We start from the raw sequence: 19,072 nt of genomic DNA, 5'->3' as shown, positions 1-19,072 counted from the left end.
AGGGAGATTGCAGCCTACCTACTCGTAGCTCTTACCTCCTAAGAACAGCACCTAAACCAGCTATATTACAACTGCTCACCTCTACATCCTGCCCTCTCTCTGTGGTTTTCTCTTTTTTAACACAAAATCTCCTTTTCACAAGCATGTAATGAAATCCTTTCAGGTAGGTGATCAATGGATCATTTAAACCTCCTAATGGATATTCTGTGATAGTCTTACCAACATTTGACCTTTGTTTTCATTTTCTCAACTAGCTTAGATGAACCCCTCTTTTCAATTATGCCCCTGAAGAAGGACCCTACAAAATATTAAATACCCCGAAACGCGTCGGACTTGAAAAGAGTCTTCTGGTTCCTTTCATCATTGTCTATTGCTTGATGTCCATTATGTCTACTAAGTAGTACTATTATGTTACTTAAGATATCCACTTTGTTTTTAATATTTGTATTTTCTAACCAAATAAAATATATACTTTTTTATTATGTACAATAGTTTCTATTTCTATATTCTTTTCTTTTTTATGCAAGTGCTGGGAAAGTCCACTTAGGGGATTTTATTGTCTTGTGTTTATGCTACAAAAAATTAGGTACTCCCAGTAGTGGGAGGAGTTATATAGGGAGTGGACTTCCTGTCCTGGGGGGTGGGCCAGTGTCCATCACCTGAAGGTGGCCTATAACCTACATAGTAACTACTATGGCTCTGTGTCCCGTGATGTACTTCGAAGAAAAGGATTTTACAGGTAAGCTGTTATACAAATCCTATTATCTCTTGGTGTCAGAAAAGACTCATATAGAGGAATGAGGCAGCATACAGAAATCACACTCAGTGGTTTAGAAAGTACATAGGTAAGAAGGGTGTGCTTTGTTCATATTTCATGTCTGAGGTTTACAAGCACTTTAATATTGCTTTAAGAATAAACACTGAGTGCTCTATCATAATGCTTGGATGCACATATACAGGAAAGCAGAAAGTACATTTGCCAATGACCACATCACTAGATGAAAGTTGTTTGTTTTTTTTTACTAGATTTTATTTCAAGGATCTACCACCATTTCTGCTGATGTATATATTTACAAATCATTGCTTTCTAGGACAAGAAGTGCAGAGATCACAAAGGAAAAAAAAAAAAAACTATCCTTGGAATACCAAAAATCGCAAAGTACATAATCCAACTTCTCAGCTGGTATTTACCTCTATCAAAGCAGCAGAAGGTACAAGGTAGAAAACATTCTTCTATACAATCTCCATTAACATTACAATGAAATCACCAATACTTCATCATTCATACAAGTTTATTCACAGATAATAAGGACACATAATTCAGACACTTCACAGCCTCCTGTTTTAGCAACTCTCCATGTAAGGCCTCTGCAAAGCAACGGAACGAAAAACCTAGCACAGCTAAAAGAAAAAAAACTTAATGGAGCCTGTTGCTGCACATTATAGTGTTTGTTTTTCTTCATTTTCCATACAGAAACCTGGGCTGAGAATGCATATAATGGTTGAAAATGCTGTCTCTAGCTTGTGTGCTTAAAGCTTTGTTTTTTTTAAACAAACATGTTATATGTACCTGCTCTGTGCAGTGGTTTTCCACAAAGCAACTCTGGTCCTCTTCTTTTCGGGTCCCCTGCCTGGTGCTCTTGGCTCTTCTGCCTCGAGCAGTGCCCCCAGAGAAAGCCACTTACCATGGGGTCACTGCTGCATGCTCACTCCCGAGCTGCTACTCTGCATCCATAAGACACATAGAGCTGCGGCCAACCCCCCTCCCCATTGGCTGTGATTGACAGCAGTGGGTGCCAACGGGCTCCCACTGCTGTCTCAGCCAAAGAGGAGGGAGAGTGCTGGGACAGCCAAGGCTATTATGAACATCACTGGATCAGAGGGAGCTCAGGGGTAAGGATTGGGGGGGGGGGCCGCTGCACACAGAAGGTTTTTACCTTCAGGCATAGAATGCCTCAAGGTAAAAAGTCTTTAGAAGCACTTTAAGGATATGCCTTCAGGTCAGAACTCTTGATAAGCATACGCGTTCCACGGCAAGTACTAGAGACAGGGAGGACTGGCATAGCATCCAAGCAATTGCCATTTTCTGTAAAAGAGGTCATTAACCACTTCCCGACCGGCATACGTCGGCAGAATGGCACGGCTGGGCAAATGGGTGTACCTGTAAGTCCCATTAAATTCCCCGCCGTGCCATTGCGTGCGCGCGCTGGCCGGGAGCTCCATGAGTCGTGTCGCGGGATACCCGCGATCGCCTCACGGAGAGGACAAACGGGGAGATGCTAATGTAAACAAGCATCTCCCCGTTCTGCCTAGTGACAGTGTCACTGATCTCTGCTCCCTATCATCGGGAGCAGAGATCAGTGACGTGTCACAGCTAGCCCATCCCCCGTACAGTTAGAATCACTCCCTAGTACTGACTTAACTCCTCCCCACCCCCTAGTGGATAACCCCTTCACTGCCAGTGTCATTTACACAGGAATCAGTGCATTTTTATAGCACTGATTGCTGTATAAATGACAATGGTCCAAAATATGTGTCAAAAATGTCCAATGTGTCCGCTATAATGTCGCAGTCAAAAAAAAAAAAAAAAAAAATAATATCACATATCGCCACCATTACTGGTAAAAAAAAAAAAATATTAATAAAAATGCCATAAAGTTATCCCCTATTTTGTAGATGCTATAACTTTTGCGCAAACCAATCAATAAACGCTTATTGCGATTTTTTTTTTACCAAAAATATGTAGAATACGTATCGGCCTAAACTGAGGGAAAAAAATGTTTTTTTAATTATTTTTTGGGGATATTTATTATAGCAAAAAGTAAAAAATAATGCGTTTTTTTCAAAATTGTCGCTATTTTTTTGTTTATAGCACAAAAAATAAAAACCGCAGAGGTGATCAAATACCACCAAAAGAAAGCTCTATTTGTGGGAAAAAAAAGGACATCAATTTTATTTGGGAGCCATGTGGCACGACCGCGCAATTGTCAGTTAAAGCGACGCAGTGCCGAATTGCAAAAAGTGCTCTGGAAGGGGGTAAATTCTTCCGGGGCTGAAGCGGTTAATGGAAGCCTGTGTCTTAACCACTTGACCACTGGACACTTGAACCCCCTTCCTAACCAGACCAATTTTCAGTGCTCTCACATTTTGAATGACAATTAGTCATGCAACACTGTACCTATATGAATATTTTGTTTTTCCTTTTTTTCATACAAATAGAGTTTTCTTTTGGTGGTATTTAAATCACCGCTGATTTTTTTTTTTGCACTATAAAAGAAAAAAGACTGAAAATTCTGTAAAAAAAAAAAAAAAAAAAAAAAATGCATTTTTGTTTTTTATAAAATTTTGCAAATTAGTAATTTTTCTTCATAAATTTTGGACAGAATTTATACTGCTACATTATATCTTTGGTGAAAATAACCCAAATCGGTGTATATTATTTAGTCTTTGTGAGAGTTATAGAGTCCACAAGCTATGGTGCCAATCTCTGAAAATTGATCACACCTGATGTACTGATGGCCTATCAATTCTTGAGAACCTAACAAGCAAAGAAAGTACAAATACCCTCCAAATTACCCCTTTTTGGAAAGAAGACATTCCAAAGTATTTAGTAAGAGGTATGGTGAGTTTTTTGAAGTTGTAATTTTTTCCCACAATTCTTTGCAAAATCAAGATTTTTTTTTTTTTTTTTCACAAAATTGTTATATTAGCAGGTTATTTCTCACACACAGCATATGCATAGCACAAATAATACCCCAAAACATATTATACTATTCCTCCTTAGTATGGCGCTGCCACATAGAAGCGCAACATGCAGGGAGCACCATCAGGCGTTCTTGGAGCATAAATTACACATATAATTTCTTGACTACCTCTTAGACTTTTGAAGGGCCTGGAGCACCAGGACAATGGAAACACCCCAAAAATGACCCCATTTTGGAAAGAAAACACCCCAATGTATAATCTATGAGGCATGATGAGTCTTTTTTTCTTCAAGTTTTTTGGAAAACGTGTAAAGAAAATGAAAACAAATTTTGTTTTTATTTTTTACACAAAGTTGTCCACCCCAAAATAGATTCTCCTACTACATGTGGGAGACTTTTATACAGCCTGGCCACATAGAGAGGCCCAACATGCAGGGAGCACCATTAGGTGTTCTAGGGGCATAAGTTTTAAATCTAATTTGACTACCTATTACACTTTTGTGAGGCACTCTAGTGGCATGGATGAGCATGAATGGGGATGGCTGAGCATGGCTGAGCCATGGATGGGATGACTGAGCATGAATGGGTACGGCTGAGTATAGCTGGGGATGAATGAGTATTGCTGATTAGGGATGGATGGCTAAGCATGGATGGATGGATGAATGAGTAATGCCGATTATGGATGGGGTAAATGGGATGGCTGAGCATGGATGGCTGGCTGGATGAGGCAGGAATTGTCACATATCAGCGCTGTGGGCACTACATATCCAGCCCACAGCGCTGCAGCACCTGATCTCTCCCCTCACACTGTACCAATCGATACAGAGAGGGGAGAGAGAGGAACCGGATATGACACTGGTTTGTTTACAAGTGATCGCTCCGTCATTTGACGGAGCAATCACGTGGTAAACGGCCACTGTCAGCAGCCATTTACTGTGACCCATGATGCGCCGGGTCCCTGGACCAAGCGGTCACAGATATTCCCAGGTGCGTGGTTATCGAGCCGCCTTGTAGCCGTCATTCGGCTATGGCGTGGTTGTTAAGTGGTTAAATTAGAACTATAGGTAAAACTTTTTTCCCCCATTTTGGATAGAGTAAGGGGAGCGTTAAAATCCCTGTCAGATTATTTTTTTGTCATCCGTGTCCCATGGGGGGGGTCTCTCTTCACTTCCTGTCCTGTTGCCAAAACAGGAAGTGAGAAGAAATCCCTGAAAATTAAGGGAATTCCTGAGGGACCCCCGGGTCACCAGGACAAGTGTCCTCATTGGAAGATTGGGAAATCGTTTTACAAGGTGATCGTTTACAATCACTTTAAGTGCCCTTTGGTATGTGTGTTCACAGACACCACTGTTGCCAACACAGAGCTTTGTCTTTGGAGCGAGTAGTAGTTTACCTGCATTCTGTCTTAGCTAGTTTGTACTCCAGAAGCAGTCTTTAGTTAGATACAGCCCAACAATCGGATACATTTTTTTCTTCCCAAAGATGAATCCAGCAACAAAGTAGATCCAAATAAACACAAGTTTGTTACAATGTATCACTTAGTCCTGTGTTTTTCCAGGAGCTATTTAATTTCCACAGCAGGTCATCTCAAAATCTGAGGTACTGAAGAAAGATCCCAATATGGGTACCATTCTAAATGTGCTGAATATACACTGTAATGTGACACTATTTTAGGACATACATAGACTATGTAGTCACCAATTTATTTTCTAAACTTCAGAATTTAAAAACTTTTCATAAGAATAGAGACTTCTAATTATAAATGTTTATTTATACATTTGGTCTTCATAATAGAGACAGTTCACAGCTATGGATCAGTGTTACAGGCCCAAATCTCAGTCGTCAAACTTTTTACAATTCGAAAAAACTGTCAGTTAAGAGGGAAATAAGATCTCAGATACATACTTTATGCATCTTCCAAATCACCATCATTAAAAAAGATATAAATAAGTTGAAACTACAATACATAACAGGCACATAGAGAGCAGTATTATACAGTACTACTGGAGAAGAGGACTCATGGAATTTAATGAAAACACCTTTTGCATTCAAGTGGATCAATGTCAGGTTGTCGCTGTGCAGATGTTGTATGTACATCCAGAGGCATTCTTCTGAGGAGTGGTGACATTTACAGTATAGCAGGGAAAGTAAAAAGGCGCTCACTGCCTGCTCTTTAGAGACTCCACCAACCTGCAACACAGAAGAAAAAAAAAAAATGTACAAAATTACTATCACAATTTGTCTAATAAATTTGTAAAGAAATACATTATTTTGTTTCTCAATGTTCCTCCAAAGGATTTTCAAAAGTGTTGGTTCACCTTAAAAGGAGAAGTTAACTTAAAAAATAAACATAATTGCACATTTTTTTGCAGGTAAAAAAAATAAAAAATAAAATGTGCATTTAGTAGTTTTCGCTGATGCCATGCAGGTCTCCTGCAGACTGTCAGTGTGAGCTGTCTGCTCCATTCATCATACAGCCAGGCGGCTTCACACTGACAGGAAGACTCAATGAACTACAGCGCTGTGGTAGTTCATTGAGAACTACAAGCCACCAGCCACAAAGGATGTAGTTCATTCACGGCTGCGCTGTTTTTAACTTCCCTCCTCTCCCTGTGACAGCAGTACCGGGAGAACGACAAGCGGCTGCAGCACTGGGAACATAGAACATGTTCCCAAAGGTGATCTTAGTCTTTAAACGCTTCCCACCCGCCCGTCATATGACGTTGCGGACTTTGAGCGGTGATATCTGAATGATGCCTGCAGTTACAGGCATGAGGCATCATTCAGATATCTTTGTTTACAGCCGGAGATCCCCTACACCATAAGAACAATCATAGCGGCTATTCAGCCGCTTGATTGTTCTTACAGGCAGTGGGAGAACGGTGCTTCTCCCAGCTCGCCCCTGCAATCGGGGAACCATAGAAGGAACCAACCGTCGCTGGATGTTGGCCATAGAGATTTTTGGCGGGCTAGTTGGTCCCCAAAAGTCTCTGTGATCGTTCGGAGGCTGGAGGTGATGTTGAAAAAAATGCCGTCGACTCGGCTGGGAAGCCAGGATAGTTTTTTTTATTTCAGGCTTCCCGGCCTAGGAGGTGAGATCTGGGGACTTATTGACCCCAGATCTCACTGTAAAGAGGACCTGTCATGCACTATTCCTATTACAAGGAATGTTTATATCCCTTGTAACAAAATGTAAAAAGAAAGCATCAAACTAGAAAAATAAAAGTAAAATTAACAATAAAATAGAAAAAATAAAAAATACAATTTAAATCGCCTTTGTCCCCGCGCGATGCATACGCAAGTCGCGCCCACATAACGGTGGTCAAACCACAAATGCGAGGTTATCGCCGCGAACATTAGAGCAAGAGCAATAATTCTAGCCCAAGACCTCTACTCAAAACATGTAACCTGTAAAAAAATTAAAGCGTCATCTTTTGGAATTTTTAAGTACCAAAGTTTGGCGCCATTCCATCAACGTGTGCAATTTTGAACTGTGACACACAAAAAAAAAAAAAACGTTTGAAAAATTGCTGCGCAAATACCATGCAAAAGTTGCAAAGACCGCCATTTTATTCTCTAGGGTCTCTGCTAAAAAAAACAAAAAACACATATATAAATGTTTGGGGGTTCTGTGTCATTTTCTAGCAAAACAATTATGATTTTTACATGTAGGGAAGTGGTTAAGCAAGAAATTACCCAAAATCCTGCTATGCAATTCCATATGCTCTGAACAGAACATATTAGTGCTCCTCCTGTTTTAAATGGTGCACATCCTTCTATTAGATATGCAGCTGTTAGGAGTCTCTCCACAAAATATGCTGAGTTCAGCTTGAGAGAGAGCACTGCGCACATCTGCAGTTTGAACAGCCCAGAGCGCCTGCTACATAGCTCATCTGGAGCAGGGAAATCCTAGTGTGAATGACCCAGATCAGCCACTAGGGGGCATGAAATTGTAAAGTCCAGACTGTCCTGCAAATGGCAGGATGGAGGGGTAAGCTTTTTTGTAGTATGGTCCCCCCCCAATAGCTGCATGTTTAATGGGCAGGTGTGCACCATTTAAAACAGAGGTGTGTTGGTATGCACTATTTAGAGCATATGGAACTGCAGAGGGGAATTTGGGAAACATTTTACATGCATGTTCACTTTAATTACATGCTGCTTTTTTCTATCTTGCCTGGTAAATTACTCTTACCTCAAAGGAATATTATAGGCAAGAATAAATATGGCCATACATGAAACACTGGTATTTACCCTTGTTGTCCTAAGGGTACAAACATTACTCAATAAAATGTAAAGGATGGTAATTTTTCTGTTTTGGTACACCTACAAATATCAAAAACCTACTAAAAAAAAAAAAAAAAACACCTTGAAACTGCTGCTCACCATAGCCAATCTCAGTATGGATGTATACATGTAAAAGCCTCAGTCAATGTTGCTCCTTGGGCCATGCCCCCTGATGTTTCGCCTCTATGATTAAGCCTCTGTGGGTGGGGTGAAACATGCCAGGGACATGGCTCGAGGAGCAACACTAAAGCATTCACATGTATACATCCATACTAGGATCGGCTATGGAGAGTGGCAGTTTCAAGCTTAAATGTTCATTGCTGACTGGAGGAGGAGTTTTTTTTTTTTTTGTTTTACACTGGCATCCCTAATATTCTGAGTGCCAATGGGGCTCTACACCCAGCCTGGAGCAGCACCACCAAATACTTATGGCCTTATTCCAAAAAAATTAAAAAAAAGCTGGAATATGTTATGTAAATTATAAAACATTAGACCAAATACATCCATCAGTGTTCCCATATTTTTTTTAGATTGTGTGCAGACACCACCTACCATTCCATAGCTTCATCAAGGCCTGTTCCCTTTGTAGCTGATGTCTTGAAAATTTGCCATTTGCGATCTTTTAAAGCTGGTAATCCCAGTGAGTTAGCCACTTCTGTGGGGGTCATTGCTTGATCCATGTCTTGCTTGTTTGCAAACACCACTAAGATAGCTTTTTTCAACTCCTCCTCCTAAAATTAAGACAGTATGTTATACTATTTAGAACACAGATATAGAAGGAAAAAAAAGTAATGAATCACTATTAGGGATTTTGTGCACATCAGTTAATTTTTCAGTGTCTTTTTTTGAAAGGTTTACCTATCCTTTAGTACTATGATCAGAGAAGAACATTTTGCTAAAATGTTGAAATGATGCCGATTTAGAAGTTCATCACAAATATCACTTTTAAATGTATGGCAGTTCTGGTGTTCCTGCCTGCCTCATGCACTGCTTAGGTCTTTCAGTGTTCCCATAATGGCTAAGGGCCTGTGATGTGATGTCAGCTGTACGGATCAGAAGCAACTTGGTTCATAACTGATCAGGCTGCTTTTGATGGCACAGATGCCTACTTTGCCAAAGGAAAAAATAAATAAAATAAAGTAGGGGAGCCTTAAAGAATGGCCTTTTTGTGTACTGTATGCTGGCTTTTTCTGTTTTTTTTTTTTAAATACTTAAAGTAATCTTTTCCTTTAACACATATACAGCATACGTACATGAAGAGGAATTTATCTGTAAAACGCTCTCTCACTAAAGTTCCTCTAGTCTGACAGCAGCATACATTAGAAATAATTAATCCTTTTGGACTCTTTGTGTTCCAGACTCTGTTCTCAGAGGCTTCTTAAAATCCCAACAGCAGCTCACAAGGTCACTATGGGTGGACATCATGAAGCATATGCCACATAACTTCCTCTCTCTGCTCGTTATATCAGTAATGACTTAATTTCATACAAACCGCTAAACTTAACACAGTCTTTCTGCATGAGGCACAGCAAGGAGTTCACCAACAAAATTAATTTGGGTGAACTGGTGCAATACAGCAATGCCTCAATGAAACATTAAAGTACTGAGCAGGTATGCCAGTGCTCTCTGTATGCATATCAATGGTATAATTTCAACTAAGACTGGAGTATATATTAAATTGTGAAGCAAAACATTTGCATGTACTGCCTTTAAAATGATTCTGTGCTTATATTACTACTCTACATAGTACTACTATAGACATTAATAACAAAGCTTTGATGGGGAATTTGTCAAGTTTTGTTTCTAGGTTCAGTTATGTAGCTTCCTTATATGTAATACACGTTTTGAGATGCTGATACCAGGACTTCATATATAAACTCTGTATATAACACCATTGACCTCTTCTTTAATAACTAACATTTAATTTGATTATTTATTGAAATGTTTACCTCCAACATAGCAACCAGTTCAGACTTGGAGATGCCAATCCTGTCTCTGTCACAGCTGTCCACCACATAAATTACAGCATCTGTATTGGAGTAGTAGCAACGCCAATAGGGTCTGAAACAGAACAAAAACACATTGTATTAATAGTTAAGCTGCTTAATGTACAACAGCACAGAATTTTATAACAAAATTATACACGAGGAAAGCAAATTCAGATTGTTTTTTGTTTTTTAATAAAAATCCAATGCAGACAGACATTAAAAAAAATGTCATGGGCTTTTGTGCATAAATGCAGTATCTTGTCACATGATTCTGTAAAATGCAGCCTCCGATTCAAGCTCAGATATACATGAGGAAGGTTGTGGTGGGCTCAGGGAGAAGGTGGTATTTGCACCAGCAAACACACTCTGAAATGCAGTTTTGCTTTATGGCGCTGAACAGGAGCACACTGCATCAGCTGAAGGCAAACTCAAGGCTACTGTAACCCACAGGCTGACGCTAGGATTTAGGATATTGTAAAGCAGAGGTTGAATTTTATCTTTAGGATAATGTAACACACAGGTTGAAAAAAAGCTCTAGGCTATTGTAATAGCCAGTATGAAGGTAAGCTTTAGGCTACTGTAAATCCTCGTTGGGCAACAAAACCGTGGACTTTTGTCCGAAGGGCGTTGGCCCAAACTTGTCTTGCATACAAAGGCAAGGAATTGTCGGCCAACAAATACGAACGTAGTAACATACTACGTTGTTTTTCAGCTATTTAGCGCCACCCTTTGGGCTCCTTCTGCTAATTTCGTGTTAATAGAAGTTTGGCGAGTGTTGATTCGCACTTATCAGTTCGTTTCTGAATGGCCATTCGTTAACCAGCCATGTTGCAGAATTGGAGGAGATAACATGTTATTTATTATTGGCCTTGAAGTTATTGCTTTGACATTATTTTTTTGATAGAATAATGATTTGATTTGGTATATTTTCTATATTTTTGGATGCATAGAATGCACTTTTTGGTTTAGTTCTATTGGCAGATAGACAGATGTTTTACTTCAAATGACAGTTTGGGAGTAGGCAGTTAGATTTAAAAAAAATACGATGTAAAATTGACAAGGGACAGCAACATAGTTGTATCTTTGATCTTAAACGGGATAATGGTGTTGTGATAACTTGCCCAAATTAAAAAAAAAAAAAAAAAAAAAAAAAAAAAGGCATAATAATATTATTCTTGATATCACTAGAAAAAAAAAAAAAAGCCTTTGAAAATTCGTTTGCAATAACTTCATCAGTATCACCAGCAAAGCAGCTTCATTATTATCCCATTAAAGAAGAAGAGAATTGTGCGCTGCATTTCGAGATTTCAGAATTTGCCACGTCACGAATGTTAAATTCTCCATTACGAACACTAGTTTACAATACCAATTGCTTCTGGCTCGTCCTTGTTTCCGAGCATGCGTGTTTGTACTTTGGACTTTTGTCCGACGGACTTGTGTACACACGATAGGAAAATCCGACAACAGACATTTGTTCGCAGAAAATTTTAAAACATGCTATCCAACATTTGTCGGCGGAAAATCCAACAATTGCCCAATGGAGCGTACACACGGTCGGATTTACCGCCAACAGCCTGTCATCACACATTTCCCGTCGGAAAGTCTGATCGTGTGTACGAGGCTTAAGGCATGGGTCTTTAACCTCCCTGGCGGTTTTCCCGAGTGTGGCTCGGGGTTAAAATTCAGTACCATTAGCGGTAACCCCGAGCCACACTCGGGATCGCATTGCAGGATCCTGGGGCGGCGTTACTTACATTGTCCCCGGGATCCTGCGATGTCCCCCGCAGTGTCCGAGGGCTCCGTCCTCCTCCGAAGCCTCTCCGTGCCAGGCTCCGTTCCCTGCGAGCGGCGCGACGCACGGGGGCGGAGCCTGGCGGCAAATTCAAAAAACTGTCAAAATCATAACACATACAGTACTGTAATCTTACAGATTACAGTACTGTATGAAATGATTTCACATCCCTTTTGTCCCCAGTGCTCTGGCCCATGCCCTGCATGCAGTTTTACATGATATACACTGTTCTTTCTGCCTGGAAACTGGAGATTGTCCATAGCAACCAAAAAGTGTCCCTTTACGTCAAAAGTGGCTTTAGACCAGCTAGAAAACAGCGATAGTAAATTAGAACACTTGCAGAATTGAGCGATAGTGAATTGTGGGGAAATTTATTTTATTACTATTTTTTTAAATTTTTTTTAATTATTTATTTTTATTTATTATATTATAATTTATGTTTTTGTGTTTCAAACTTTATCATACCCGGGATATCTACTAGACTCTGGTTTGGACAGATTTAAGTGTGTTATTGTTAAGATTTACAGACCTACAATATAAAATGCCAAATTTCCATGCAAAATAATTGTACCGCTTTCAGCACCTAAAATCCGAAATAATCATACCGCCAGGGAGGTTAAAGCAATATTAAAGTCAAAAATTGTTGACAGGCAGGGTTTTTATACCAGAAGAGACCCAAGTGGGCTCCTCTGTCATAAATGTCTCTCCCCACTCATAAGCGGTAGTGTGATCTGAGCCATGCATGCAGACCACATTTACGGCCATGATGAAGTGACGTCATTGGGGCCTGACCAAACAAGAGGCTGGAGAGAGAGAACCTGGAAGACGGTGTTAAGATGGAAGCACACAGGACCTACTGGAGGGGTGGTTTGACAGGTAGGTCTGTCATGTGCTAATATGTTGTGCTTACTAGCACATTATGGCACAAACCTTCTTGAGGCCCATTAAAATAAAAAAAAAAAAAAAGGAGGTTAGTACCGCATTAAAATGGGCAAGCAGGCAGGCCACAGCAAGCACAAAACATCTATTATATATAAATACACTTACAAAAATAGTGTAGCATAACTATATATAATAACCAAAACTAAATTTTTTTTATAACTCTGTCAGTCCCAAAAACTTTCACAATCTTCAATCACTGTGAAGTAATACTCCGTATCAGACTGAGGAAGCCCAATCACAGGGCGTAACGTGTATAGGAGGGAGGAGCCGAGCCTGTGATGTCACCCCACGACCATCATGAAGGCGGTGGGCCGATACTGACATACATTGAGAGCTTGTATTGTTTTATATCCTATATGTGTTTTTAACTTTGGGGGAGTATGAATAAAAGTATATAGAGAACACTATGGTTCTGTTTTATGTGAACTGCAATTTGGGATATCTGTGTGAGATGGAGGAGAAAGGAATAAGGTGAAGTTGAAGCTAGTGGTGAAGTGGAAATGGAAACTTCCGTCTGGTGATGTGGAGAGTATTATAAGTGATTTCAGACCCATATTTGAGGTCTTACAAGGAAATGAGCAGATTGTGTGGCCAATGGGTGCATGTTTTGGCACATAATAAAGAGGGAAGATTATACATCACATGTGCACAGTGGTGGCGCTTGTCAGAGTTATTGTAGATTGTGAAAGTTGTAACAGACAAAAACACAGGGTATAAAATACATTGTTCGTTTCTGTTAATTTAAAAAAAAAACAACACTGAATAACTGGCAAAAAAAAAATAAAATAAATAAATAAATAAATAAATAAAAGGAGGGGACATCTGCACATCCTCAATCATTCTGGAACACACTGTAAATAACTTGCAATTCTCTAGATGCAAAAAATATTTTTACATACAATCCCTCTTCTCACTGTGCAAAGAAAGATCGGCCCTATTTAGGAGACATGTTTTAAACAAACCAGAAGGGCTCGTTTTTAATTCCTAGCATTGCCTGGGGATCACTTATAACTGTCAATTTGGGTTGCAATCTATGGCTACTCTAGGGGCCAGTTCACACCACATGCAGTCCAGTGTGTGTTTTTTTTCTGCATCAAAAATGCATGGAAAATAGGTTTTATGGTATTCAATGGCATAGTTCACACCAGTGCTTGCAGCTCCAGTAGAACATGCTGCATTTTTCCTGCACTGGACAGTACTGGAATGCTGTAAAACACATCAAAATTGCACTGGTACACGTGTCCTTTTTAAGGTTAAGAAAAAAAGATGGGGGGAAATGCACTGGACTGCATCAAAAATGCACAGGAACACATCAAAAACAAGCATGCAGAAAAGCATCTGGATCAGGATAGATCCATACAGATCATTATTAATAAATATTAAAACAAGAATAACAAAGACATACATATGTAAAAGGAAAAAAAAACATGCTTTGAAGGAAGTTATGAAGTAAGAGCACGCAAATAGTATTAAGGAAAATGTCATTACTACCTGATACTTGTTTGTCCACCCAAGTCCCATACTTGAAACTTTAGATTCTTGTAAGTTACTGTTTCAACATTAAAACCGATTGCTGGGAAAAAAAAAAAAAAAAAAAAAAAAAATGGAGCTTATAAAAACAATTCATGGATATAAATAATGTGGAAAAGACCTTTAATATTTTTACCTTATTATCACTAAATGACAAAGCTTACACTGACCTGATGACTCGCTCCTAAACAATAGCTCTTGAGCACACTTGTCTGGCTTCAAAGCAGAGACACAACATCGTGAAAATTGGCCTACAACTTTGGGGTTACAGTCAAAACGTGTGTGTTTGGAATGTAACACAAAGTCATACAAATAATTAGCTATATTAGCTAAGTAATATAGCATGGCCGATATCTCACGCACGTGCTAAGAAAACCACTACAGTATTCATGATAATCTTAAAGCTGAAGTTTTGGTATTTCAGCTGTAAATCTGTATGTGCCATACCTGTGGGATACCCGTGGAAGCTGGAATTCAATGTAGTAGGCACGGCTACTAGAGTTATCGCCACTAGCTTCTGAGTCTAATGCCAAGAGGCTGGCTAGCTGCATTGTGAAAACAGGTCATCTCCTGGTCAGCACAGGCACCATTCAGAGTAAATTTGTATATTCTCAGTGGCTGCAAAGGATTCTTGAATTGGACAAGGTAGAGAGGTGGAGAGGTGAAATCAAGATTTCCACCTCACCCAATCAGGGAACACTTTGCATTCATTGAAAAAATGCAAATTGTTCTAAATGGCACCAGTGCTGCCTGGGCAACCTCCAGGGTTCAGTTAGCAGCAGAGCAGCCTCTCAGTATGGGACCCAGAATCTAGTGGAGATTACTGCAGAAGGGGCGATTTCCAGCTTCCAGTGCGATCCCACAGGTATGGCACATGCATATCTACATTTTTCCAAGCTGGACCAATGTAACTATGTAAAAATGACCATACTCAATAGTAAGCTTCAAGAGATTCTTCACTCTTGGGGGGAAAAAAAAAAGAAAAGTTGGCAGCTACAAATACTGTAGCTGCTCACCTTTAATAACAGGACACTTACCTGCCCAGGGATCCAGTGCTGTCCTCACCCAAGCTAGTTCTTCACCAGCCTTTGGGTTCCTGGTGCCAGCATGTTATTCTGTTGGCAGCTGGCTGAAGACTGTGGGGGGGGGGGGGGAGATAAGAGGAGAACTTCATTTAGGATTGTCTAGGTGAACTGAGTGGAAGTGGGAGCGGGTACCTGTCAAAACAACCTGCTCCTTCAACTCCCCCTCCCCCCCCCTCCCCCCACACACACACACTTTGGGTGAAGTTCTGTTTCCAGCTTCAAGTCTGCTGAATGAGCATACAGTTTTCACTTATACCGCCATAAAATTCCTTATATTTCCTCCTAATTACACTTGAAACTGCCCTCTGCATAATGAATACGTTCAGCTATCTGCGCACAAAAGGCTAACTTCTTGTCTTTATCCCAGCTAAAGAGACAAACTGTGGGGAAAAAAAAATAAAAAATAGCACATGTTCACTAAATGTTAGAAAAGTAATAAAGGCCATAATTACTTGGAATGGTTGTGACAACTTCTCCTACTTGTAACCTGTAAAGTATTGTGGTCTTTCCAGCTCCATCAAGACCCAGAATCAAAATTCTCATCTCTCGTGTTCCAAATAAGCTGGAAAAGATGCTTGAAAAGAAACCCCCTAAAACAGAAAAACAATTCATAGTAAGTAATCCAAGAAATTTACTTGTTATACAAATAAGAGAAATGAACCCAGTACTACACAGCTTAGCAACATAGAGGAGACTGGAGGGTCCGATCAGGTCAGCCTAAAAAACTGACAGGCGATTGATCCGCTAGTGTGAAAAGGGGCCTAAATGTTTATTTTTGTTAAGTCCATACTTCTCTTTTTAAAAAAAGATGGACTGTCATGATTAGCTCTCAAAAGCTGTGTACTAACGATCACATTATCATACGATCGCTTCGAAATCTGTATTTTTCGATCATGCATATGGGCCAATAACGGTAGTGTGAATGAGCCCTAAGAGGGGTACCCCCCTCACTATGGAGAAATTTCTTTTTACCTCCTGTCCTGGAGTTCCCACAGGAAGTAAATGGAAAGCTATTAACAGGCCCAACAGCAAAAGTAGACAGGGGTTTAATGCTTAAAAAAATTAACTATAGACACATTTAACCACCTCAATACCAGGCACTTTCATCCCCTTCCTACCCAGGTAAATTTTCAGCGATGTCACACTTTGAATGACAAGTGCGCAGTCATGCAACACTGTACCCATAATAAATTTTTATCAATTATTTCACACAAATAGAGCTTTCTTTGGGTGGTATTTAATCACCACTGGGTTTTTTATTTTTTGCTAAATAAACAAAAAAAGAACAAAATTTTGAAAAAAAAAAACCTTTTTCTGTCATAAAATTCGATCTAATAAGCATTTTTTCTTCTTCACTGATGTGTCACTGTACAAAGCTGCACTAATTGGGCTGCACTGATTATCAGTGTAAATGCTGTACTCATTGTACCCTGTCAGGTCAGATCTAATTTCCTCACACACTACACTGTTTGTCTGAGGAGAGCCAATAATTGGCAATACTGTTTACATGTGACCAGCTGTGATTGGACACAGCTGATCACATGGTAAAGGGCTACTGTGATTGGCCCTTTAGCCTAATCCTTTAGACAATGGTGATCACAGACACTCCCCAAACCGTGCTCTTGAGGACGCTGTAGAGCTGCGCTGTAGCCATAAATTGGATATAGTGAGATGTGCAAGTGGTTAAAGATTCCGGGGTAACCTTAAAGCAGAGTTCCAAAAGGGAAAGTTCCGCTCTAAGGACTTGTCGTAACCCCTCTCCTCTTGTAGAATTGGCACTTTTGAGGAGTGGGTACACGATTTTGACAGGTACCCGCTCCCACTTCTGCTTCCGATCACCTAGGCGGTCAGAGCAGAAGTTCTTCTCCCACCCCCACCCTCCCCTTGCAGTCTTCTAGGATGTGTGACAGGTGCGCAGTGGGCACACGGCTGTGAAGCAGCAAGCTGTCACAGCGGAGTAAATAAGTGAGATGTCGGCTCTGAGGAAAGACGACAGCATTTGAAACCGACTGGGGTGAGCACACCGCTGGATACTGGGACAGGTGAAAGTGGCTGTTTTTTTTAAAAGTCAGGAGCTACAGTTTTTGTAGCTCCTGACTTTTATTATTTTCACAGGAGACCGGAACTCCTCTTTAACTACTCCTAAGACTGTCCCCTCCCATTTCCTAACACCTACTAATCTGTGTAAGAAAGATGCATATACTTACCTATTTTGGTTTGTTCACGTGATCTCCCATGTCTGCCAGTGGTGGCTGCAGGGGAGAAGTGGTATCACCCTGACAACGAATGGAGCACTCTGACAACGGATGGGCCATAGCAAGTCTATAGGTGACCCCCACCACTGCAGGCTTTGCAGGCCAATGTTGAGTGCTCTCTCTTCTCCTCTGCAGCTGCCGCTGGCTGACACAGGGGAGATCACATGACCGGAGCAACCTAAAATTAGGGAAGTATACAGATCTTTCTAACACAGGTTAGTCAGTATAGGTCATGAGTGTGCAACTTGTGGCCCTCCAGCTGTCACAGAACTACAAATACCATGAAGAATTGCAAGGCTGACAGTTACAAGCACAACTCCCAAAAGGCAGAGGCATGATGGGACTTGTAGTTCGGCCACAGGTTGAGTGCCCCTGGTATAGGTGTTAGGAGGGGGAGGAGCATTTTTAACATTAGTTAGGTGGAATTCTATTGTGAGTAAACATTACTCTGCATTGCCAAGCTCATACCCCTGCAGACAGAAGAAATAGAAGAGATTTTTCCGTATACCATCCCCTGAAGTGAAGGTGCCCCTTCCTATACTCTATGAGGCTGTCATTTCACACATCATGCTGAGTTGTGAATACTACATAGAAAACACATACAGAGTTCCGTACTAATAGTAGAAGACTAGCTCTATGGTGTCTTACCCATGGTAGACGGAGAAGCGGGCACTCCAGGCCTCTATCACTCTCCTTGCAGCTGATGAAGTTTCCCCTTCTATCCCGGAAGCGGAGCTTTGAGTTCCACGTCACACCTCAGCGCACTGCGCATTCCTTACACAACATTCCACACCACGAAACCGTCTTTCACTCGGGAAAAAAATAATTGTACAATATAGAATGCTTCTACTGCTAGAGGACTGCGAGAGACTGCCACAACCCATGGCCTCAACGGATTTATTTCTTTTGTTGTTTAACGAAACTGAAGATTAGTGAAAGCATGCCGTGTGCGCGTGCGCGGTGTAATGTACGGAAAGGGGAAGTTGTGGGATGCTGATGGGCTGGTAGAGCTGGTTCTACTGGCTCCTGGGCTATGGTTACATGACACAAACACATTCAACAACCGTCTTGCTGTTATCAGTCCAGGTTAAATGTTTGGGAGGGGTTCAAGGGGGAGGGGTTAGCGATGTGAAGGGGATAAACTCCATCTGTCTCCAACATACACCCCCCTTCTCTTAACCATCTGCCCCCCTAATCTATTCTGACACTTCTCTCCTCCATGTAAAAATCATCTTTTTTTTTTTTTTTTTTTTTTAGAAAACTACTTAGGACCCCAAACTAACTATATATATATAAGCAGAAGCCGTAGAGCAGGGATCCTCAAACTACGGCCCTCCAGCTGTTGCGGATCTACACATTCCATGAGGCATTGTAAAACTCTGACATTCACAGACATGACTAGGAATGATGGGAATTGTAGTTTCTGAACAACTGGAGGGCCATAGTTTGAAGACCCCTGCCCTAGAGAATAAAATGGTGGATGTTGCATACT

At 40.6% G+C, this 19,072-nt stretch overlaps 1 protein-coding gene across 1 annotated transcript; it reads right to left on the bottom strand.

Moving 5' to 3' along the window:
• Positions 1-1,537: 1,537 nt before the first annotated feature.
• On the bottom strand, positions 1,538-18,385 carry ARL1 (ARF like GTPase 1). Its single transcript, XM_073620374.1, has 6 exons — positions 18,229-18,385; positions 15,778-15,915; positions 14,202-14,283; positions 9,938-10,049; positions 8,541-8,719; positions 1,538-5,894 (listed from the first exon to the last, which is right to left on the bottom strand). Exons 1-6 carry the CDS (start codon positions 18,230-18,232, stop codon positions 5,864-5,866), a joined length of 546 nt encoding a protein of 181 aa, XP_073476475.1. The 5' UTR covers positions 18,233-18,385; the 3' UTR covers positions 1,538-5,863.
• Between the last annotated feature and the right edge of the window lie 687 nt (positions 18,386-19,072).

Source organism: Aquarana catesbeiana, linkage group LG03 (genome assembly GCF_042186555.1).
Source record: "Aquarana catesbeiana isolate 2022-GZ linkage group LG03, ASM4218655v1, whole genome shotgun sequence".
Taxonomy (NCBI): domain Eukaryota; kingdom Metazoa; phylum Chordata; class Amphibia; order Anura; family Ranidae; genus Aquarana; species Aquarana catesbeiana.
Note: the sequence above shows the minus strand (reverse complement) of the source record. Positions and strands in the feature narration are given on the sequence as shown.

Coding starts and splice junctions, on each gene's coding strand:
- ARL1 (XM_073620374.1), bottom strand. Junction 10,050..14,201: donor GGTGGACAAACAAGTATCAG/GTAGTAATGACA, acceptor GTTCTGTTTCAG/ACCCTATTGGCGTTGCTACT. Junction 5,895..8,540: donor CTTGATGAAGCTATGGAATG/GTAGGTGGTGTC, acceptor TCTGTGTTGCAG/GTTGGTGGAGTCTCTAAAGA.